The 22,647-nt window shown below is 43.4% G+C and overlaps 4 protein-coding genes across 4 annotated transcripts; 2 read left to right on the plus strand and 2 right to left on the minus strand.

Moving 5' to 3' along the window:
- The first annotated feature begins 425 nt into the window (after nt 1–425).
- Nucleotides 426–1,485, plus strand: LOC107277236 (heavy metal-associated isoprenylated plant protein 9). The gene is made up of 3 exons (XM_066303907.1): nt 426–697; nt 798–879; nt 1,179–1,485. Exons 1-3 carry the CDS (start codon nt 686–688, stop codon nt 1,373–1,375), a joined length of 291 nt encoding a protein of 96 aa, XP_066160004.1. The 5' UTR covers nt 426–685; the 3' UTR covers nt 1,376–1,485.
- Nucleotides 1,486–2,092: 607 nt separating this feature from the next.
- On the minus strand, nt 2,093–4,843 carry LOC4347022 (dihydrolipoyllysine-residue acetyltransferase component 4 of pyruvate dehydrogenase complex, chloroplastic). Its single transcript, XM_015795672.3, has 6 exons — nt 3,763–4,843; nt 3,478–3,669; nt 3,284–3,371; nt 3,135–3,205; nt 2,944–3,027; nt 2,093–2,388 (listed from the first exon to the last, which is right to left on the minus strand). Exons 1-6 carry the CDS (start codon nt 4,726–4,728, stop codon nt 2,284–2,286), a joined length of 1,506 nt encoding a protein of 501 aa, XP_015651158.1. The 5' UTR covers nt 4,729–4,843; the 3' UTR covers nt 2,093–2,283.
- Nucleotides 4,844–10,611: 5,768 nt separating this feature from the next.
- On the plus strand, nt 10,612–16,769 carry LOC9271360 (cysteine-rich receptor-like protein kinase 43). The gene is made up of 3 exons (XM_015795683.3): nt 10,612–11,427; nt 15,347–15,771; nt 16,058–16,769. The coding sequence occupies exons 1-3, from the start codon at nt 10,953–10,955 to the stop codon at nt 16,517–16,519; spliced, it is 1,362 nt and encodes a 453-aa protein (XP_015651169.1). The 5' UTR covers nt 10,612–10,952; the 3' UTR covers nt 16,520–16,769.
- A 3,574-nt stretch (nt 16,770–20,343) lies between these two features.
- LOC4347026 (uncharacterized) lies at nt 20,344–21,367 on the minus strand. Its single transcript, XM_015755906.3, has one exon. It carries the CDS (start codon nt 21,276–21,278, stop codon nt 20,898–20,900), a length of 381 nt encoding a protein of 126 aa, XP_015611392.1. The 5' UTR covers nt 21,279–21,367; the 3' UTR covers nt 20,344–20,897.
- Between the last annotated feature and the right edge of the window lie 1,280 nt (nt 21,368–22,647).

The raw sequence follows: 22,647 nt of genomic DNA on the forward strand, positions 1-22,647 counted from the left end.
CCTTTTTTACAGGTATGCTGATGACAAATCTATCCATGAAGTACATCATTTTTTTTATTCTTTTCAAATGCCAATGTTTTCTTGAAACGTTGAAAATCGTACCACCTGTCCAACTTATCACTTTCTTGCATTCAAGTCTCAAACCCCAGATGGAACATCCATCACGAACCAAATCCTGAAAAAAAAATAAAAAAGAGGAGCCAGCAAATTGTTACATACATCGTAAAAGTCTGCACTTTCTAAAAAAACAAAGTCTCAAAGTCGATGGAGAAACATATCTGCATCTCACTGTCAAGTTCTTTTACTGAATCCATGGGTTCAGACTTCAGGCTGAAGATACAGAGAAATGAAACGGAGAGCTCATGAGAAAAGGTGAGATGAGAAGCAGCTAAAAGGGGCTGTGCATGGAAGCCAGGCTGCCACAGAATCCGATTCTGAAGACACGCATCGATCCCACACAAAAGGAATGGAATGAACCGAGTCACTGAGCAGCCATAAAAAGGGGATTAAAGAGGCACGCTTGCTTAAGCACTAACCAAAGCAGAGCAAGAATCCGGCCAACTCCATGCTTTTTTTCCACTACCTTTTCTGAAGCTCTGAACTCTGAAGAAGTAGTAGTAGTCTGAACCATAGTTCAGTTTCGTCATCGTCGTCTTCGCCGTCGCCGAGGAAGAGCTCCTTCTCCATGGACTACAGGGTAACAGCCATGGCCATGAGTGTGTCGAAGCTTGAGAGAAGTAGCAATGGGATGATGATCATATGATGCTCAATCACTGTGCTTGGTTGCTGTGTTGCAGCTCTACTACATGACGCTCAGGATGAACATCGACTGCAACGGGTGCTACCACAAGATCAGGAGGGCGCTGCTCCAGATGCAAGGTATCGCTCCGTCCCTAAATATTCAACGCCATTTTAAACATATCTGGCTATCCATCTTATTAAAAAAATTTAAGTAATTATTAATTTCTTTTTCTATCATTTGATTCATTGTTAAATATGTTTTTATGTATACATATAGTTTTACATATTTTACAAAAACGGAGGGAGTAGGAAGGTAGCCGGTCTGGCTGGCCATGGCGACGCCGGCCGGTGAAACGAAGCTTTTGTTTTTTTTTCTGCCATGGCGACGCCGGTGACTGATGCTGCTGCTGCTGTGTGTGCGCTTGCTTGGTTTGCAGAGCTGGAGAGCCACCTGATCGACAGGAAGCACGGCAGGGTGAGCGTGTTCGGGGCCTTCAGCCCGCAGGACGTGGCGATCAAGATCAGGAAGCGGACCAACCGCCGCGTCGAGATCCTCGAGGTCAGGGAGGCCGCGCCGCCGCCGCCGCCCGCCGGCGACGAGGGCGGCGGCGGCGGCGGCGGCCACGCGGCTTAGAGCTGAGGCCTTTGCCTGAACTGTCCATGTACTCATACAGACACAGTTTGTGTTAGGTTCTGAAATTTTCTTCCAGCTAACCCAAAAATAATAATAATTTTGAGTTTCTTCTTCTTTTGACAACGTTGTGTTAGCGTTTATCATCAAATGATTTACCAGAGCTTAATCGGTAATATCGATTATGCCTTTCTTTTGGAGTCAGGAGTGATGTGTAGGCTTGTTTTGCTTGGGTGTTAGATAAAACTTCCCAAGGTATGAATGCTAAATGTGAAATTTAGCAAATGGAAAACAGATTTAATTTTCTCATTTTGAAGTTTGGACAGGACAAAATTGACTTTTTAGGAGCCATGTAATATTTTGCATTTCAACATGTTCACAAACTGTGATGTATTGTCCATGAAAATCAAGGCCTCCATTTCAATAGTACTACTAGTACACTCATCAAGAATCAGGCAGCCAGGACCAATGCTAATATGAGCATAGCACATAGAGATGAAAAAGAAAGGAATATAATCAGATTTTTCTTGTGCAAAATCTATTAGTACCAAACATGTGATACTTGCTTCACAAAGTAATCAAAATTCCTTGGCAATTGGTGAGATTCTGGAAACTTACCTGTATGCGAGAACCTGTTGCGAGATAAGTAGTTTTCAATTACTCATTACCTGGGAGAATTAGGGACTCAGAGTATCTATCTTCAAGTAAAAAAAATGTATGGAAACTGGAAATGAGCATTTCACTTATTCCGTGGCGGGTATAAGAAAAAATATTGATCATATGGCAATAACATTAAAACAATAACAAAACTATTTACAATTAATGGCTACAAATGCTCGGTGGAATTATTCTTCCAATTCGAATCAAACAAACTGCAGATACTTAGGGAGCACTTGTGAGGGACATTTTCCCTACAATGTTAGGCTCTCAGGATCCTCAATGATCTTCGCAAATGTCTGCAGGAATGCTGCCAAATCAGCACCATATATAATCCTGTGGTCAGCAGTAACATTGACCTGAAAAGGTTGGGAGAAACATAGTTCAGAAGCTTCAGAGAAGTATCTCTGAAAGAAAAATTTATTGCAACCAGTGAAATGTTGAAAGGTAAGATGTGCTGTGACACGCTGCTGGGAACTGTCCACACAGAATCGATAGATAATAAGTATAGATATAAGTCACAAAAAACTTTTTTTAAACTAAACTAAGTCAGTGATTGACTGAAAGAACAACAGACTGGTATGAACTCATTACAGGAACCAACTCAGAGAAGCCAAACATCCAGTTGGCACCTCTAGGTTTTAACAATAATGACACAAGCATGAAGCTGAAAATAACAGGTCTACACTATGCACTTATTACGTTCAATCAGGTGCATATAAATTATTCCACTTGCCGATCCAATTACAAGATGACAAAATATACTTAGTTCCATATTTGCAAGGAAATCTTACTCATTGATTTTTAGAGTTGAATGCATAATTGCATATGCCAAATTACTATCAATGGTCAGTCACTGAGCATGAGCAGAGCTTTGAGGCATACAGGCCGTAAAGTGTGAAAAACAAACTAACCAGCATTTCGTTCTTGATGCTAAAGAAACCATCTTTGTTGGCCACCAAAGTAGGTCTCGATCCTCCAACAGCCATAATAGCCCCCTGCATTGAGCGAGCCATCGACAAACAGTTGTTCTTAGTTCTCATATTGCTCAAATACAATTCTGTCAAAATTTCATACTGACTGGGCAGTCAATGAAAAAACCTACCTGACCAGGTGGAAGGATTGCATCGAATCTATCCACACCAAACATACCCAAATTAGACAGCGTAAAAGTCCCTACAAATCATCAAACTTCAGGTAAGCGTGGTTTCCATAAAAAACCAAGTGCCAATCACAATACAACATATTCTGTACCTGAACTGTATTCGTCTGGTTGGAGCTGCTTCATGCGTGCCTTCTTGAGCAGGCCTCTCCACTTTTGTGCAAGAAGGTATACATCCAACTGCAATGTTAGTTTTTTTCAGAAAATGTTAGATCATTCACTAGACGCTAATTCGCAACAATGCTACATTTCTTAACAGAACGCAGCTACCGCAATAAGCATGTACCTTATCAACATCCTCCAAGACAGGCGTAAGAAGGCCGCCCTCGATCGCGACAGCCACAGCAATGTTGATACTACTGTTGTAACTGAAGCTCTTCCCATCCCTGCAGCTGGCATTCACAACCGGGTGCTGCGTGAGCGCCATGGCCGCGGCCTTCACCAGCAACAATGTCTTTGTGACCCCTTTCGATTTAACCTACTCAATTCATTTCAGTCAAACTATAACTAAACTGTAACTCTAGCAGCTATGAATTTCACCAATTTTGCAGGGGATTCATAGAAATGACACCTTCTCGCATAGTGCGTCGAGCTTGTCAGTGCACACGGCGTAGCCGACTCTGAATGTTGGCACTGACAGGCTCTCCATCATGTTCCTGCTCACCGCGGCTTGCATCGTCGTGAACGGCACCACCGTCGCGCCAGGCACCGGTGGCAGCGCTGCTGGTTGCCGGGGTGCCGCCGCCATCGGCGGCGGAGGGCGAGGAGCGGGGTGGTGAGGCGGAGGCGGAGGGTGAGCAGCGGGGTGTCTGTGTGGCGATGGAGGTGGAGGCGGAGGCGGAGGTGGAGCGCCCTTTGGGCCCTTTAGCTTTGGCTTGATGCCAGCGGCCGCCTCGACGTCGGCTCCGGTGACGCGGCCGTGTGGCCCGGTGCCGACGACCATGGAGATGTCCACCCTGTGCTGCTTCGCTAGCTTCTTGGCGTGCGGCGTGGCGACGCCCTTCGTCGGCGGCGGTCCAGGAGGGGCATGTGGTGGTGGTGGCGGCGGCGGCGGCGGCGCAGCCTTGGGAACGTGGGGAGGAGGGGGTTCTTGGCCCGGGCCTCTCGGGAGAGCCTGTGCACGCGCCTGCGCGACGGCGACCTCCTCCTCGGACTCCGCCAGGAGGGCGATGGGGGCGCCGACGGGGGCGGACTCACCGGCCGGGACGAGGACGACGGCGACGATCCCGTCGTAGAAGGTCTCCACGTCCATGTCCGCCTTGTCGGACTCCACCACCACCACGGGGTCCCCCTTGGCGACGCGGTCCCCCTCCGCCGCCGTCCAGGAGACGATCCTCCCCTCCGTCATCGTCGAGCTCAGCGCCGGCATGAAGATCTCCCGCACCTTCGCCCGCACGACGCTCACCCTCCGCCGCCGCGGCGCCGCCGTGACGGGTCCCGCGCCGCGCGCGCGGCCCTGCGAGGCGGTGGAGACCGGGAGCGAGAGGGACGCCAGCGACGCCATGGTCGAGCCGACCACCAGAGGGGGGAGGAGCATGTCGCGGGCGGTGGTGCGGCGGCGGCGGCGGAGTCCGGCGACCTCGTCGGCGGCGGCGCGAGCGGAGGAGGAGGAGGAGAAGAAGAGTCGCCTCAGTGAAGGCGACCATCCCGCTGCCGTGTGGGCCCCACGGCGCGTGTCGTTCCCGTGTTACTTGGGGCTCTCTCTGGGCCGTCCGATCGAGATCGGACGGTCCAGATCGACTTCATTAGTCTGAAACTTGTGCACGAGAATCCTCTTAAGAATTTAGTATTACGCTTAACGCCTTAAGCCCCCACCCAAAAGATATGGATCGTGATTTCGTGGATAAAACACACTCGTCGCAGATAAACCGCCCGATGGAGATCCCACGGCTCTGATCGAGACACGTGTAGTGACTCAAACATGTTCATTGAACCGAACGTCATATGACGTTCCTCTCTGTCCTGATCAGAAGAATTCAGTGACGTTTTCCTGCTGTTGATTTCTACTCCCCACGTAAAAAAAAAAAAGACAAACCCTGGATTTCCGCGTCCAACATTTGACTGTCCGTCTTATATAAAATTTTTTTATAATTAGTATTTTCATTGTTGTTAGATGATAAAATATAGTTAATACTTTATGCGTGGCTTATCTTTTTAATTTTTTTCATAATTTTTTTAAATAAGAGGTCAAACGTTGGATATAGAAATCCAGGGGTTTTTTTTTTATGGAGGGAGTAGTGAAAACCAGGACATTTCCTTAGTGTTGAGAGGCTGAAGAAAGCATTTGTTCCCTTTTCTGACGTCGTGCTGACAAGCAAAATAATTAGTCCATTCCGTAAACATAAACATGCATGAAAAAAGAAAGAGTGAATTATACTTTGGACCAATGTTTTATTGTCAAAGTTTTACTTTGGATCACCCTATACTTAATCTTTTTTCTTTGAATTAGGTAAATTTACGTTTGTTGCATAATGGATCATCCTAACTCTCTTTGCTAACCATGTCAGTGTCTCCTTCAACAAAGGTATGGCATACGTACAGATATGAAAGTTCACCGACACACTGTTAACGATTTGCTCGAAGTCATTGAAGTGCAAAAGATGTGGTTTATGGTACTCTATTGTGCAACAAAGATAAATTTATTAGTCCAAAGTGAAAAGATTTAACAAAGGGTGGTCCAAAGTAAAACTTCCGGCCCCTTTCCCCTGTCACTCCCTTATGTTGAGGAGCAGGATCGAAGCAAGACTCTATCCAAATCTCAAAGAATAACAGCTAGGCGGCCAGTGGGCAAAGAAAGGGGGCGGGCCAGCCGGTCGGGGCCCACCCGCCTAAACGCAGCGCCCTTTCACATTATCATCTACCATTCTTTCTTTACTTATATCTACATAAGATATCACCTGAATCGCCCCCATCTATCCTCTTGAGGAGAAGTTTGTTTGGTTTCAAACTCCGATTCAAGCAGGAGGAGTACGCCATACTAATGTGTCTTGGATGATTCACATCTTCTGGTTAGGTGCTGATTGCACGCAAAGAGTAAGTCCTCCTTAAGTTCAACTCAACCTGTAGTTGATGTTAAGATAAGGGGGTTCTACAAACCGGGATAATATTAAGGAGCCTGCTAAAAAATAAAAGAAAGGTGGTTGGTAATGAAACATGGCCCAAAATGAAATTAACTTAAAATAAAATTTTCTGTCTAAGATTTCTGGGTTGCATGATTAAACAAGGAATATTGATCAAATGGTGTCCCATCATCATCATGGCAAGAGATGGCGAGAGCACTGAACAATATAATCACCAAACCTGTAGGCGAGGCAACCGGTGGCTGCTACTGAAGCAAGCCATCAGGCATCGACCATGGCAATTGTCATCCATCCAGCCAAGTTGCCAACGACCAAGCTCGCTCGATCCATGTGAGGTCAAACTTCCAAGTCTTCCCTGATGTTATTTTAGGGAAATTTAACTATTTGTCACTCATGTGACATGGCAATTAACGATTTGCCACACCCTATCAATGACATGTGAGCCCTCATGTGTCTATGATATATGAGGCTAGTGGTAAATCATTAAACAACATCCGTAATAATGGCAAATAGTTAAAAGCCCCGTTATTTTAAGGCATCATCTCTTCTGCTTTATCTAATAAATTCTGGCACATCTTTATCAATCTAACCTGACTAATGGTAGTATAAATGCCCTCCTAACTGGCTGATGGTTACGTGTGCTAGCATATGTATCTCGAATCCGAATTTCTATTAAAAGAATCCTAATAAATCCCTTTGAAACCTTGGCTCAAGTATGCAATTGATAGACGCGTCGCTTATAAAGTGTTTGGTTGTCGGTTACACTTTATCATAATTTACCACGTTTAAGGTTAGATAAATTTAATTGCTTGGTAGTTATTTGGTTGTATCCACTGTTGTGACATTCTAGACGACGAAAAAAGTGTGGCAAAATTTCCTAATGATGATTAAGATGTGGTGAAGAATTTGATTTTTCTCAACTTAACCAACTATGACACTATAAATAGTGATAAAGTATACTTAGGAACTACACAACTCCTTAGCCTCTTAACGATGCACTCTTGATTTTAAATTATGATACTCTACTATATTTTAAAGGGAGTATATCTTAGGCTCCTTTCGTTCTCTCAATTGGCAGACATAAATTTAGCTCACGTAAAATGAGAAACAAATTATTGGACATGATTAATTAAATATTAATTACCATAAAAATTAAAAAAAATAGATTTATTTGATTTCTTTTAAACAATTTCTAAAAAACTTTTTATAAAAACACAATGTTTAATATTTTAAAAAGTATGCAAATGAAAAAGAGAAAGTTGAATTTTCGAGTCGAGAAAAAAAAAACTATGCCTTACCGCCATAGAATAAAGAAATTGTTTATACTTCCTATACATACTACTACTACTCGAAATTAATATGTAGTAATAAAGTAGTACCAGCATTTAGAGCTTTGTTCCTTAATATTCTAGGGCAGATTCTTAACATTATGTGCCACAGGTCAGCCACCTGACATCAGATTAAGTGTTGCCGTGCTGTGGGCTGTCACGGAATTGAAGAGTTTCAGGCACATGTGTTTTGTGCAGAGGAAAACATGGGGTCAATCCTGACGACTCAGTTTTTTTTCTGAAATCGTCTTTTCTTTCCCTAATCATATCAGGAACATAAAGCCGCCGGCCCACCGGCCGCCATTTCGTCGCAGTTTCTGATAAGCTGAACGGAGATTAATTATTAGAGCACCTATAGTAAAGTAAGGTGCTCTCTATAAAACATGTACATCTTAGCAATAGATTAGATTAATAGTAAACCACCTCAATAGTATGTCTACATAGGTATCTATAGCTCTATAATGTATTGCCTCGTTTTTCTTAATAGACTATCTTCAGGTTAGTAGATAGCTTTGCTCTCTCTCTTCATTTAATCTCTTCCAAATAAAAAAATATGCTGACATGTATCTCTGGTAGAGAGCCTATAGATATGGGCAGATCACCTTTTGTGTTTCCCCATTGTGAATGTTGTTTACGTGCGTAAACACCTGGCCTGACAATGCGAGGTGCAGCGAGCTTCACTCCTCTCCATTTTTACTAGACAACGTACATGTACAGCAGCGCCATAGTAAAAGTAGAGGTTTTATGCTTCCGTATCTCACTAATTTGTCCGGGAGAATAAATTTTAGTCACTTCGATTAATATTCACGTTTTCAGTTTTTTTATTGAGTTAATTAAAGGCATAGATTTCCTACTGAAGATAGTACCAGTACAAATATACATACAACTGTAATTGCGAGGTTATTTACAGGAGCTGGCTGAGTGCTTCTGTTAGGGTGTGTTTGGTTGGAGGGATATCCCTCGTTTTTTTACGCGCACGCTTTCTAAACGGTTAAACTGTATATATATATATATATATATATATGTGTTACTTTAAAAGTAATATTGATAATCTTTTTAAAAACATTAGGTAATACTAAATTAATCACGTGCTAAGAGCAATGATAATAATAGAGCTCACTTCCTACTATTAGTTCATTTTAAAGCCAACATATATTATAGATTAGTTATACGATTGGCTACAATTTTCTTCTTATCTCTCTATCTCTCACTTATACATTTAATGCATTTGTCTTGGAGCTTGTGATAAGCTAGTTCTTGTATGAGAGCCAACATCCTTAATTTTTCACTACCTCTCTTCTCCACCTAAGCTTATAGTAGCCTTATAGCTTATCATTATTATACTTGCTCTAATGGACTATATTGTTTTGCATGTTCGGAGGAAAAGTTCGCAACTCCCCTTTACCGAACACAGCTGCTATGTTCGGTTTCTTGAGTTGGGAACTTACACTCCATGCACGCAAAACAGCGCAACTCATTAGCGCATGATTAATTTAGTATTAGTTATTTTTTTGAAAATTTGATTAATATGAATTCGTATAGAAAATTTTTGTCGTTTAATTAGTTTGAAAAGCGTGCGTGTGAAAAACGAGAGAGATGAGTTGGGAAAGTGAAGAACCAAACTCAGCCTTGCATTGCTAATTAGGAATATCTATTGATGTAGAATAGAGAGAAGAAAAGAGACAAATAGTTAACAACTCAAATAATACCCTTAGCCTTTATAAAATAAAAACTTTGCTCCATTAGGTGAAGAAAGAATTGTAATAAAACTATTTTTATTTCTAGTTAAATTTTTTTTAATCTATTAGAAGAATATGTATATAGTCTTTAAATAAACACGTATCGTCTAACTTCGAACATGCCATAAAAATACAATAAATCTTCTATGGTACAAGTTGTACTATATACAAAATACTCTCCCTCCATTTCATATTAAAAATATTTTTTTCTTAGTCAAAATTTTTTAAGTTTGATGAAGTCTATATAAAAATATAACAATTTTTTAACACAAAACAAACAAACTATCAAAATATATTCACTGTTATATTTAATGAAATTAATTTAATATTGTAGATGTTGCTAACTTGATCAAACTAAAAAAAAGTTTTAAAAAAAATCAAAACGACTTATAACGGAACGGATGTAGTAGTAGATTGTATTGCAAAAAAGAAAAAAAATTCGCCCCCACCGTTCCATATCATAAGTCTCATTGACTTTTTTAAATCAAACATTTTAAAAATTTGATCAAGTTTATAGAAAATACAACAACATTTATAATATCTATTTTGATAGTTCCTACAAATTTGATTAAAACTAGACAAGTTTGTTTTAGAAAAATATCTAAACGACGTATGCCGGAGTGTAGTGGAACCCCCTACTCCACCCTCCCTTGCGATAAGAGTTTTTTTTTCTTTCTTAGTAGCTTATCTTCTATGTATATGTAATCAAACTCTGCTCTCTTCTTCTATTATATTGCCGTGTAATTCTTTTTACGTGTCCGTAAAAGAAAATAAACAACTTATGCCCTGTTACTTCTCATGCAAAAAAACTTTCACCCTGTCATATCGAAAGTTTGGACACATGCATGGAGTATTAAATATAGAAAAAAACTAATTACATAGATTGTGTGTAAATTGCGAGACGAATCTTTTAAGCCTAATTGATCCATGATTTGATAATGTGGTGGTACAGTAAAAATTTGCTAATGACGGATTAATTAGGTTTAATAAATTCGTATCGCAGTTTCTAGGCGGAATCTGTAATTTGTTTTGTTATCAATCTATGTTTAATACTTTAAATGTGTGTCCGTATATCCGATGTGACACACCAAAACTTTTCGTCTCACGAACTCCGGCCGAGTTATGAAATTAATTTTTCCATTCGTGTCCGAAAACCCCTTTCGACATTCGGTCAAATATCTGACGTGACACTCAAATTTTTTTTTCGCGAACTGAACACACCCTAAACTGAGCCTTTATCCTGCTAAGCTCTCCCGGGTTGGAGTCTTCTTCCATTTGCTTTCGAGTCGTCTTCAACCCCTCCACCCCCGACCTGTTCCAGCCGCATACACGCCGGTGTGCCCATTTTGTCAACGCGCAGTCTCCCTGACTTTCTCTCCTCCCCGGCGCTGCGCTTCGCCGTGGAGTGCCGTGAGCCCGTGATGCCACGCGACGCGCCCCCCAGCCGACGCCGACGGCGACATCTCTGAAACATTTCTCCTCGACCACGGCAACCCAAAACCCCACCCCACCCACCAATCCCCAACCCAACCAAACACCACCACCGCCGCCGCGCCCGCGCCAGCAGCAGCAGCAAGTAGAGCCACGGCGGGGGAGGCAGGGGGGCAGCAGGGCATGAAGCCCCGCGAGCTCCTGGAGCGCATCGCACGGCCGTTCAGCTCGTCGTCCTCCCGCCGCGGCGGGGGCGCGGAGCGGCGGCGGCGGGAGGAGGAGGAGGCGGACCTGGAGGCGATCGCGGCGAGGGAGCAGCGCGCGTTCCGGTACGAGGCCCTGAGCGCCGCGACGCGGGGGTTCTCCGAGCGGCAGAAGCTCGGGCAGGGCGGGTTCGGCCCCGTCTACCGCGGCCGCCTCGCCGACGGCCGGGAGGTCGCCGTCAAGCGCCTCGGCGCCGGGTCCCGCCAGGGCGCCCGCGAGTTCCGCAACGAGGCCACCCTCCTCTCCCGCGTCCAGCACCGCAACGTCGTCAACCTCATCGGCTACTGCGCCCACGGCCCCGACGACAAGCTCCTCGTCTACGAGTACGTCCCCAACGAGAGCCTCGACAAGATCCTCTTCTCCTCCCCTCCGCCGCCGCCCCGAAACTTCCACTGTGAGTACTCCAATTTCTTCTTCCTTCGCCATTGCCTTCCGCAAAATTTTCACCGCGTGAACGGAACCAGTTTAATCATCCGATGGACGCGTCGTTTTTTTTTTTTTTTTGGGGATCGGATTATCAGTTCAATGCTTGGAAAAGTCGCGTGCACTGTTTCTTGTTGCTAGGACAGCTCATTGCTTGCGTCAGCGGGTGGTCATCACCGATGCATCGATCTATCTATCTAACAAATTAAAATACGGCTGCTACTAGATGCTTTGCTGTTGCTGACAAAGCTCTTCTCTTAACAATTACTACTAGCTCACTGCATTTGCACACTGTGGCACAATTATAGTTTTGAGTTGCATACTTGCATTATCTGGAGTCTTAGAGATAAAATCGGATTAATCAGGCATGGAAAATTTGAGGCAGATTTGTTACTACAAGATAGGGCATATGTTCATTTGTTCGTTCTTGAAAAAATTGTGTCTTGCATTTCCCAACTGTTTGTTTTCCCTGTTTATGAGATAGTAGTAGCTTCCATAGGAACCTGGAAAAACTCTTCCATTCATTCAAAACTAGTATGCTTAACTGTTCTTGTACGTTTCAAGATTCCTCCCAAATTCTCTTAAATGAAATTCCTCCCAAATTAAAATTGGAAGCATCTCTCTGGATATTAGTGGTTGTTTGGCTTACCAAAAAGAAAAATAGAAACTCAAGGAACCATCAACCCATTTGGTTTGTTGAATAAAACCCAGCATTCCCAGCAAACCACCATTTGGTTACAAGGAATGGGACTGTGATAGAAAAATGAGTGAAGGTTTAGGATGGAATGAGATGAGAAGAATTGTATGGTTAGGATAAAAACTATCCTTTGATGGGTAATATATTCTTTTTCCAAGCCCATTTGCCAAACGCCTCCCAAAGTTTTTGTTAGGCAAAGCCAACTAAAGCTCACACACTTCCAAAATCTTAACAACAACAAAAGCATAGTTTATGAAAATTTGGGGATAACTTGCATTATTACATTAGTAATAAACCAAATAGGCCACGGATAGCTTGGTGCATTAGACATTCAATAACTATGGCACAGTGATGGTTGTGGATGACCAGAGTCGTTGACAAGTACAGCGACGCGTCGTCTCCACATCGCTACCCTGTTGGGATTTTGGAAGAAGACGCAGCAGTCACAGAAGCCGTGTCGTACTAGTAGCAGTACCGAGTCCAAGATCGATCTATCATCAGCAACCACATCTATGAACTTTGGCCAAGGCTTCTGATCAATCACACGATCAAAGTCTCTACTTTGCAAAATTCAATCACATAATCAAAAGTCTATTTTGCAAAATCGCAAAGGCAGGACTTCATCTATGAACTTTGGCCAAGGCTTCTGATCAATCACATAATCAAAGTCTCTAGTACTTTGCAAAATTCAATCACCTAATCAAATAGTCTATTTTGCAAAATTGCAAAGGCAGGGCTTCTCGGCTGTTTTCCTATTAGGCACGCGTGCGATTTTAGGAAGCCAGCTGGCTGCCGGTGCCGGCTCTAACCTCAGTCCTCAGAATGTACTGCACGTAACAAACTCTCCTGCTCCAAGTAATTGATCTTTTATAATAAGGTTGCAGTAGCGATCTTGTTATGATTCGCCTGGTTTTGGTCGCATGCGCTAATTTCTTTCTCTGACCAAACCTCTAGTATTAGTTGAGATGAGAATTCAGGTCGCGTTTATCCATTTCTTCTTGCTTTTGATTTCTCGTGCATTTCTAGAAGCGGCATTCTGCTGCTGCAGATGAGACACACACACACACACATGATTGCGTATGGATGCATGAGAAATCGATCCTGCAAATGCTGCTCTGCTTTGCCTTTTCGCTAAAAGGGCGATTTTCATCATGCGTGGTGGTGTGCCTTTCTGGTCAGAGTGAGTTCGTTCAGGGAATATAAGATTCGACGGACTAACAAACCGTGGGGCCCTCAGAAGAGAAATTATGTTCGACTGATTGGTCAGAATTCAGAAACCAAATCATTCTTCTCACGCTTTGTTCTTTCTTCTGTCTGATTGCTTCCTCTTTCTCAAAGGCGGTGTGTGTTTTCACCATATCCCCGTAGTGGTTTTGACGATTTTGCACACTGCAAAATATATTCTTGTGCCTCCTTTGAAACAAAGTAATTTTGTATAATTTATACGATAATTTGAGTTAATTCACATGAAAAATCATAAGAATTCTCCCTGTGGGTCCTGGATGCACATACAGTGTGAACCAGCTTCTCAACACCCATGCACATCATCTTCAGTTATTATTATTATTATTAAAAGTTCATTGGTTTGACCAAGTCAACCCTCATCTCTGGGTCAAAAAAGTCTTCTCCGTTGCATGCCCAACACCACACACCTACTCTTTCGTTTTCCTTTCCCTCCTGGTGGTTTTCCTATTAGGATTAGTTGGGTCATTTGGGGTCTCCACAAGCTAGTAGTACTACTAGTACTACCTACAACAACAAGTAGGTGTACCGGGCTACCAGCGACCTAGCCATAGGATAAGAGCAGGTATAAAAGCAGGCTATAAGCCAACTATAAACATATTTTAAAGAGATAAAGGAAGAGAGAAGAGCAGTGGGCTACATATCTGTAGCCAGCTACAGCACAGACTCCAAGACGTAATGTGTATATGACATGCGGAACCTTATATTAATAGTATAGTAATTAACTAGTGTATGAATTAGCTATTACATTGGCTATAGATGATTTGAGCTAATAGTAGGCTATACTATTAAACTTGCTCTAAATTATGTATAGCCAATATAATAGTCAATTCATATAATACTTGCTTACTATACTATTAATACATAGTCCCACCTGTTATACACATATTACGTCTTGGAGTCTGTGTTGCAGCTGACTGTAGATATGTAGCCTGCTACTCTTCTCTCTCTTCTTTTATTTCTTTAAAATATCTTTATAGCTGACTTATATAGTATGCCACTGTATCTTCCTTTATCTTTTTAAAATATCTTTATAGCTTGTTTATAGTCTGCTATAGTATCTGCTCTAACGTGCTTGACTCGTGTGCACGGCCGGACCGGGGGGCCAACTAGCCAAAGCCCAAAGTACTCGCAAACACGCCTCTGCTGTCTGCTCTCCTAGTGGTTCGTTTGGTCCTGGGTGACGCAGAGGCGTCGCCGTCTGAATATCTGTGAGAAGCCGATAGCAGTAGAGCGCGTCGGTAGGAAATACGAGTACGTGGACACGCATGTGGCGCCAAACTTGCTGCCGTGCGGACTGGGGGCGAGAGGGGAACAAACGGACGCTGGTTTTTCAGGGCTGCATACGGTGGGCGGGCTGCCTGGCGGCTGGATCCGTGGGTCAACAGCTGAAAAGGCTGCACGTGCACACGTGTGTTCTCACGGTGCGCAAACGACGTGAGCAATAATAGTGTGACGGAAGTGTACCAGAAAAAGGGGAAATTATGTGCTGCAAATCTCCTTATGTATTGAAGACTTAGAAAAACTACCATTAGATCGAAAAATGGATAGTTTAAGATTCGTTTACATTATTATGAGTAAAAATTTTACTCCGAATAAATTTGAGTAAATCTGCGAGTAAAATTTTTCATTCGTAATGGCGTGAACAAATCTTAGAATGTAGAAAGAGTTTTGGGGTTGATCAGTTGATGGATGTAAATAAAATTTGATTTATATTAGGGACCTAAAGTAAACCTTTTTCCCGATCTTTAATTGTCCTGTCCTGCATTGGGCCCATAACGGCCCATATGTTTTCCCTGTTTTGCTTCGTTGTTGCGAGAACTGCGGTTTCTGAATCTTGGCATCATGCCAAGAAAGGGTTCATGATCGTTGCATTCCATGTACTACTACTACTGCATTTGTATGGAGTAATAACGAGAGTTTTGGCTTTGGTGGATGCGTGGTGGATCAGCGGGCAGCAGCAGCGACGGCGAGAGGCGGCGGCGGCGGGAGGAGCTGACGTGGGCGCGGCGGCACGAGGTGGTGGTGGGCGTGGCGCGCGGGCTGCTGTACCTGCACGAGGACGCGCACACGCCCATCATCCACCGCGACATCAAGGCCAGCAACATCCTCCTCGACGACCGCTGGGTCCCCAAGATCGCCGACTTCGGCATGGCCCGCCTCTTCCCGGAGGCCGGCGACGGCCGCTCCCACGTCCAGACCCGCGTCGCCGGCACCAACGGCTACATGGCCCCCGAGTACCTCATGCACGGCGCCCTCTCCGCCAAGGCCGACGTCTTCAGCTTCGGCGTCGTCGTCCTCGAGATCGTCTCCGGCCACAAGAACTCCTCCTTCGTCCCTCCCCCCGACTCCGACGCCGACAACCTCCTCGATCACGTACGTCCTCTCCATCCATCATCTTAATTTCTCCATCGATCATCTTAATTTCTCTCTTAAAGTTAATCTGTTTTAAGTCTGATCAAATTTATAGAAAAAAGTAGTAATATTTTTAACCTAAGACAAATTTATTAAGAAAATATATTCAATTATTAATTTGATAAAATTAATTTAGTATTATAAATATTACTATATTTATCGTTAAATTTAAAACAGACGGAGGGAGTACTCATCAACTTCTCTTCGATCTCTCATTCATGGCGATGGATTTGCTTCGTGTGGGCAGGCGTGGAGGCTGTACAAGAAGGGGAGGAGCATCGAGCTGCTCGACCCGGCGGTGAAGTCGGCGGCGGCGACGGAGCAGGTGGAGCTGCTGGTGCGGATCGGGCTGCTGTGCGTGCAGGCCGACCCGCGGATGAGGCCGGACATGAAGCGGGTGGTGATCATCCTGTCCAAGAAGCAGAGCACGCTGGAGGAGCCGACGCGGCCGGGCGTCCCCGGGTCGCGGTACCGGCGGAGGTCGTACGGCACGCGCGGCGGCGGCGGCGGCTCCCACTTCTCCGTCGGGTCCACGTCCGGGACCAGCTCGCCGTCGACGTCCACCACCGCGTCGCACGCCACCACGTCGGCCGCGTCCAACGCCATGACGACGACGACGTCGAGCACCCACACCATGCGGAGCCAGGGGCTCCCCTTGCACCGGGAAGAGAGAGGAGTGGAATTGAAGAAAGATGATGAAAGCGGCTGAACTGTACATTTGTCCATTGTTTTTTCTTTTTTGTTCGCTCTCTCTCTTGATTTCTTTTTCTTCTGGTGATTGTTCGAAGATTTTAGAGTAGATAGATCATAGATGGCAATATTATTTTTATTTTTTTGCTACTTGATAGTGCTGTAGTTCATAGAATCGATTGGATTATTGTAGGATGCTGAAGCGAAAACGATGATCGTTGTGTGCATAGAGAATTAATGCGAGATAGAATGTTAAAGGAAAAAGAAAAGACAATCGTTCTTGCATTTACATTTTTGTGAACTTCAGGAAAATTTGAAAAAAAAAATCTACAATGAATAAGTTCAGAATTTACACCCCTTCTTTTGGATCCAGGGTTCAACTTTGTAAAACATATATTGTTGTTTTCATGAGGTAGGCTGTTGAGAAGTACTCCGTAGAATTTTGCAATGGAGCATTTTTAATATATTCATGGAACATAAGGTTGTTCTTTTACCAACATGTACTTTATTTCCAGATGAGTAGATTTTTCTTAAAAGCTAAGTTTTCAGAGCTGAAACAGTGTAACTACTGTATTTATGCAACAATTTTTCCCTTCTGGGACAAAAGTTTAACTTTTAGTTTCTTCCAACATATTTATGCACTGTGCAGCAGTTACATTATGAATGTACTGCACTGTTGCAACTTGTCAAGAAAACTAGTTGACACGAAAGAGCAACATTTTCAAATAGCTTGATGAAACAAGTGGTTTTGGAGCTCTCTAGCTCCGAATCCTCCGTTTGGAGCCAGAAAAAATCACTGAAGAAAGGAATGCACTTCGACCTGTTTAGATGGGATTAAAACTTTTAAGTGCCTATCACATCGGATGTTTGGACACTAATTATAAATATTAAACATAGACTATTAATAAAACCCATCCATAATCTTGAACTAATTCGCGAGACGAATCTCTTAAGCCTAATTAATTCATGATTAGCCTATATGATGCTACAGTAAACATTATCTAATTATGGATTAATTAAGCTTAAAAAATTTATCTCACGAATTAGCTTTTATTTATGTAATTAGTTTCGTAAGTAGTCTATATTTAATACACTAAATTAATGACTAAATATACAGACTAGAGTTAAATCACTGAATCCAAACATCACCTTAGCTATTATTCTCATTGCCAACTCTTGGAATTGGGTGCACAGAATGATCTGTAGCATGAGTTGGGAACGGATCCGTAAAGTCTCGTTCACCGACGGGAATTGCACAGAGTAACTGCAGTCTGCAGAGGACATGCGTCCGTAGTTCACTGTTGGACTTAAGGTCTGTTCTTTTCTCCAATAAAAATTGAATGAAGATTAAGATTTTCGTGGCATGTTTTTAAACCGCTAAACGGTGCGTTTCATACGAAAACTTTCTATATAAAAATTACTCTAAAATATCATATTAATCGATTTTTTAAGTTTATAATAATTAAAATTCAATCAATCATACATTAATACGTTTTACGTAAAAAAAACCTTAATCTTCATCTTCATCTTTAGAAGAAAAGAACGCCAATCATCATCACTTCGATTCATGTTCGACGGAGATTGTCCGCGGTTACCGCTGTTCAGTAGCTGTAGCTGAAAGGTGGGCCTCACACCCCTAGCCCCACATATTATTTCATTTCAGTTACTCCCTCCGTCTCAAAATATAATCATTTTTAGAATTCGACATAGTTTTTGGGATACTATTTTGACCAACAATATCTATAAAGTTGAAATGCTTTAAATAAAAAGAGTTGCATATTTAAGGGTGGATGTCGAGCTGGCTCAGCTCGGGTTCGGTCTAGCTCGTTAGGATAACGAGCTAGCCCGGCTCGGTTCGTTAACCTAACGAGCTAAAAACCCCAGCTCAGCTCGGCTGTAAGCTCGAGCCAGCTCAACTCAGCTCGGCTGTAAGCTCGACTCAGCTCGGCTGTAAGCTCGAGCCAGCTCAACTCAGCTCGGCTGTAAGCTCGACTCAGCTCGTTTAGCTCGCAAGCTGGCACATGCTGACGAAGGTCGCTTTCCTCCTCCATGGCGAGCGCAACGGTGAAACGGTTTGGATGACCAACAGCTGCATGGTGCACACACACCACCAGAAGTAGCAAAATAAATCGGGTGAGATTTATTGAGAAGTGCTGGAAGTCTGAAACTACAAAGGCACACCTGAGCAGAAGAACGACGGCAACGGCGATTGCTAACATGTGGGCTGTGGTGAAGTCATCGTCCTCAGTGAGCAACGAGATCGACGAACAATCGAGGCTGTAACACCGTGCTGCGGTGCTCGGACCTGGGAGCACAAGATGGTGCAACGACGGAGTGAAGGCTAGGAAGGAGGGAGGGCGGAAGCGCGAGGATGCGGCTGCCGACGAAGGAGGCGAGGTGCCGAGGCTGCGGTAGCGGTGCGATTCACAATGGCGATGACGGAGGCGCAATGGGATTGGGGATCGATGGATTGATTCAAGAGTAAATTTAACAGAACTACATGTTTTATGATTCAAGTTGCAGAAAACCATAAATATTTTGATACTTGGTACTTAAGTACATATATTTTGGTAGTTTAGTTTCACAAAACCACACTATCGATGAATGGATTTACTCGTGAGATGACGTGGTCGTTTCATCTAGGATGAAGACGTGGCATCCTATTAATTTCGTGCGATGGCTGGTAATAGGATGACATGTCCTCATCCTAGATGAAACAATCACGTCATCTCGCGGGTGAATCCATTCATTGATAGTGTGGTTCTGTGAAACTACACTACCAAAATATATATACTTAAGTGCCAAGTGTCAAAGTGTGTGTGGTTTTCTGTAACTTGGACTACAAAACGTGTAGTTTTGTGAAATTTACTCTTGATTCAATCCAGGGACACTAGGGTTGGAATATTATGGGCTTTGGACTTTGGAGCGTTTTGAGCCTTAGAGAAAAAACGTGGACTTCATTGTGGCCTAGTTAAGCCTGCCAATGGGTTGGATTGGAATGGGTCTAATGGATTAGTTTTCAATTTGGATTCACTTGGTATGGGTGTAAAGGAAAAAGTCCACATTGACTCCCTTAAAAGTACGCCGAATCTAATTCATACCCCTTAACTAGAAAACCGGGTAGGATGACTCCTCCAACTATTAAAACCGGTAAATTTGACTTCCTCAGCGGTTTTAGAGATGGTTTTGCTGACATGGCGCTTTGACTCGGTCCAACTGGTTGACTCAGCACGTGGGACCCACATGTCAATGTCACATTTTCTTTCTCACTTTCTTTTCTCTTTTTTTCCCTCTTTTTCTCCCAGACCGAAAATTTCCCCTATGCCTCCGAACGGCACCACAAACCGCCGCCGTTCATGGATACCTTCAAGGACGCCATCGATGCTCTTCTCCCCGCCGCGGGAACCCGGCCGATGACGGATGCAGGTTACATATGTAATTATAGTACAAATATAGTGTAATTATGAAAATTACATATGTAATTATAGTATAAATATAGTGTAATTACGAAAATTACATTGTAATTATGTTACAGTTACATTTGACAGATTTTTAGGCTAATTTTCAGTCGAATGTTGTATAGATAGTCCCTTAAGAAAATGCAACGAGTCGAGTCGAGCCGAACGAGCTAATGAGCCACGAGCTTTTCGTCCACCCCTACGTATATTACGATAGTTTTTGTTTAATGACAAATCTAGTAACATCCATTTTATATGTTTGAACTTTTTTATTTGTTGGCTATTAATAGTTAAAGTTGTAAATGTTTGACTTACCACTACTGTAATCTTTTTTAACGTGAACGTGTGTAGGATTGTTGCACGTTCAGAGAAGCATTACGCTTAATTTACAAGCGAAGCATTGCCAATTAAAAATCCACGCTAGCTAGCTTGTGCGTGCAACAACATCTTTACCGATGGACACACGTTACATATATTTCCCTCAGTCACCAAACAGTTGTATGGTCAACGACACCATCAGCCGTAAATCGATCGGCAACTGAAATGATACACGCGACACCAATATCATCGTCTCCACACACCACCACCACGCATGCATGCATGCAGGAGTGCACGCATGGCGACCTCGACTACTCCCTCCGTTTTTAAATATTTAACGCCGTTAATTTATTTAAATATATTTAATCGTTTATTTTATTTAATTTTTTTAAATATGTAAAACTATATATATAATAAAAACATATTTAATAATAAGAAAAAAATATTTTTTTATTTTTTTAATAAGATAAACTGTCAAATATATTAAAAAAATTAACGGTGTTAAATATATAGGTACGGAGGGAGTACGTAGACACGAGCTAGCAAGACAACAAGGCAAGCAATCAAGCGGCACCGGCGCCGCCGTCGACCATCGCCGGCCGGCCGCCGACGCGATGATGATCAAACCTTGGCGAAGCAGAGCTTGACGACGGCGCACTTGAGGAAGCAGGCGACGAAGGTGGGCGGGCTGACGATGTCGGCGACGCAGGTGCCCGCGCACTTGACCAGGCACTTCTGGCAGTTGCTGGGGCAGATGGTGGCGGCGCCGTCGCCGCCGTCGAGGAGGTCGGCGAGGTCCTGATCGTCGGCGAGGCGCGTCTCCAGCTGCTGCAGCGTCGTCGGCGTCGCGTCGTCGTCGTCCTCGACGACGTGATCATCCACGCGCGTGGAGGTGGCGGCGGCGGCCGTCGTCGTGAGCTGCCCGGCGGCGACGGAGAGGGCGACCATCAGGCAGAGGACGGCGGCGGCCATCTTAACCGCGGCGGAAGTGGAAGCCGCCATTGATGGATTGTAACTTGGGACGCGAGAATGCAGCAGGGGTGAGGTGAAGTTGTAGCTTGTAAGCGTGGGGACCGATTGGCTTGGCTAGTTGGCTTACGAGGAAGTAGGGTTCGCTATATTTATAGAGTGCACACATGACACTGCATAGACATTGAGGGCCGAAATATTAAGAGCAGGTACAATAGCAGGCTATAAGCCAGCTGTAAACATATTTTAAAGAGATAAATGAGGTGAGAGAAGAGCAACGGGCTACATATTTGTAGCCAGCTATAGCACGGACTCGAAGACACATTATGTGTATGACAGGTGGGACCAGGTATTAATAGTGTAGTATGTAACTATTGTATGAATGAGCTACTAGATTGGCTATAGATGAATTGGAGCTAGTAGTTGGCTATACTATTAGACTTGCTCTAAGTCGACAGGGACGGAGCTAGCTAGGTAGGAGAGGGGGTGTCAGAAATCCGGTCAAGAATTTTTTTTTTCATTATATATGTACTCCTCAATCTAAACTCATACATTCATATCAGTCTAAACTTGATCTAAACTAGAGTAAAGCAAGCAAGTGGTATCGCTCTCTATTTCGTTAAACTAGAGTAAAGCAAGCAAGTGGTACTGCTCTCTATTTTGTTTTAGCTTCGCACCTGTAAGTTGTATCATATATTCCGTATGTACGTTGGAGAGAGAGCCAATTTACAACTTAATGAACGTGCACTCATATATATTTCGGGCCCGGCATAGAACTATTTTGTCCGAAATTTTTAACTTTTTTAATTCAACCAGAATTTGGTCAAACCCAGTCAAGATCTTTTCAAATTTAATAACAATTTCGTCCAAGCTAGCCCCCGCCGTAAATACGCAAAACGAAATTGCATAACCTGGCAGTCATGTCTTAATAATGGATCGAGATCACCTGCAGTTGTAATGTGGACTGCAACTTTAGCAGTCCTTGCGTGACCGTCAGATCAAAGAAAAACAGCTCAGATTCGGCCAGAACACTATAGCACGCGTATATAGTCCTGTAGCGCCCTGTAGCATGTACTGTAGCGTTGGCAGATTGGTTATGACGTGGCACAGCTATCTGTCCTTTATCAGCTTGATCCGATGGTTGTGAAGGGATGTGACTGCCTAACTTGCAGTCGCTATAACAACTGCACCGGATCTTGATTCCAGAATAATATATGTAGGAACTAAAGGGGTTAAGAGATAAGAAGATTAAATATGCTGTAATTTTAATACTACACATACTTCAATATATTGAAGCATACTTCATAAAAAAATTGCAACTGTAGTCATTCAAAAGACAAACTAGTAGGGAGAAGAAATTACTTGGATGCCCCTTGTTAAACAAGGGAGTGGTTGGAAGTGG

The sequence above is a fragment of the Oryza sativa genome, chromosome 9, assembly GCF_034140825.1.
Source record: "Oryza sativa Japonica Group chromosome 9, ASM3414082v1".
Lineage (NCBI taxonomy): Eukaryota > Viridiplantae > Streptophyta > Magnoliopsida > Poales > Poaceae > Oryza > Oryza sativa.

Coding starts and splice junctions, on each gene's coding strand:
- LOC4347022 (XM_015795672.3), bottom strand. CDS start 4,728: ATGCTCCTCCCCCCTCTGGTGGTCGGCTCGACCATGGCGTCGCTGGCG. Junction 3,206..3,283: donor ACCAGACGAATACAGTTCAG/GTACAGAATATG, acceptor GATGATTTGTAG/GGACTTTTACGCTGTCTAAT. Junction 2,389..2,943: donor GCATCAAGAACGAAATGCTG/GTTAGTTTGTTT, acceptor CAACCTTTTCAG/GTCAATGTTACTGCTGACCA.
- LOC4347026 (XM_015755906.3), bottom strand. CDS start 21,278: ATGGCGGCTTCCACTTCCGCCGCGGTTAAGATGGCCGCCGCCGTCCTC.
- LOC107277236 (XM_066303907.1), top strand. Junction 880..1,178: donor GGCGCTGCTCCAGATGCAAG/GTATCGCTCCGT, acceptor CTTGGTTTGCAG/AGCTGGAGAGCCACCTGATC.
- LOC9271360 (XM_015795683.3), top strand. CDS start 10,953: ATGAAGCCCCGCGAGCTCCTGGAGCGCATCGCACGGCCGTTCAGCTCG. Junction 11,428..15,346: donor GCCGCCCCGAAACTTCCACT/GTGAGTACTCCA, acceptor GTGGTGGATCAG/CGGGCAGCAGCAGCGACGGC. Junction 15,772..16,057: donor CCGACAACCTCCTCGATCAC/GTACGTCCTCTC, acceptor TCGTGTGGGCAG/GCGTGGAGGCTGTACAAGAA.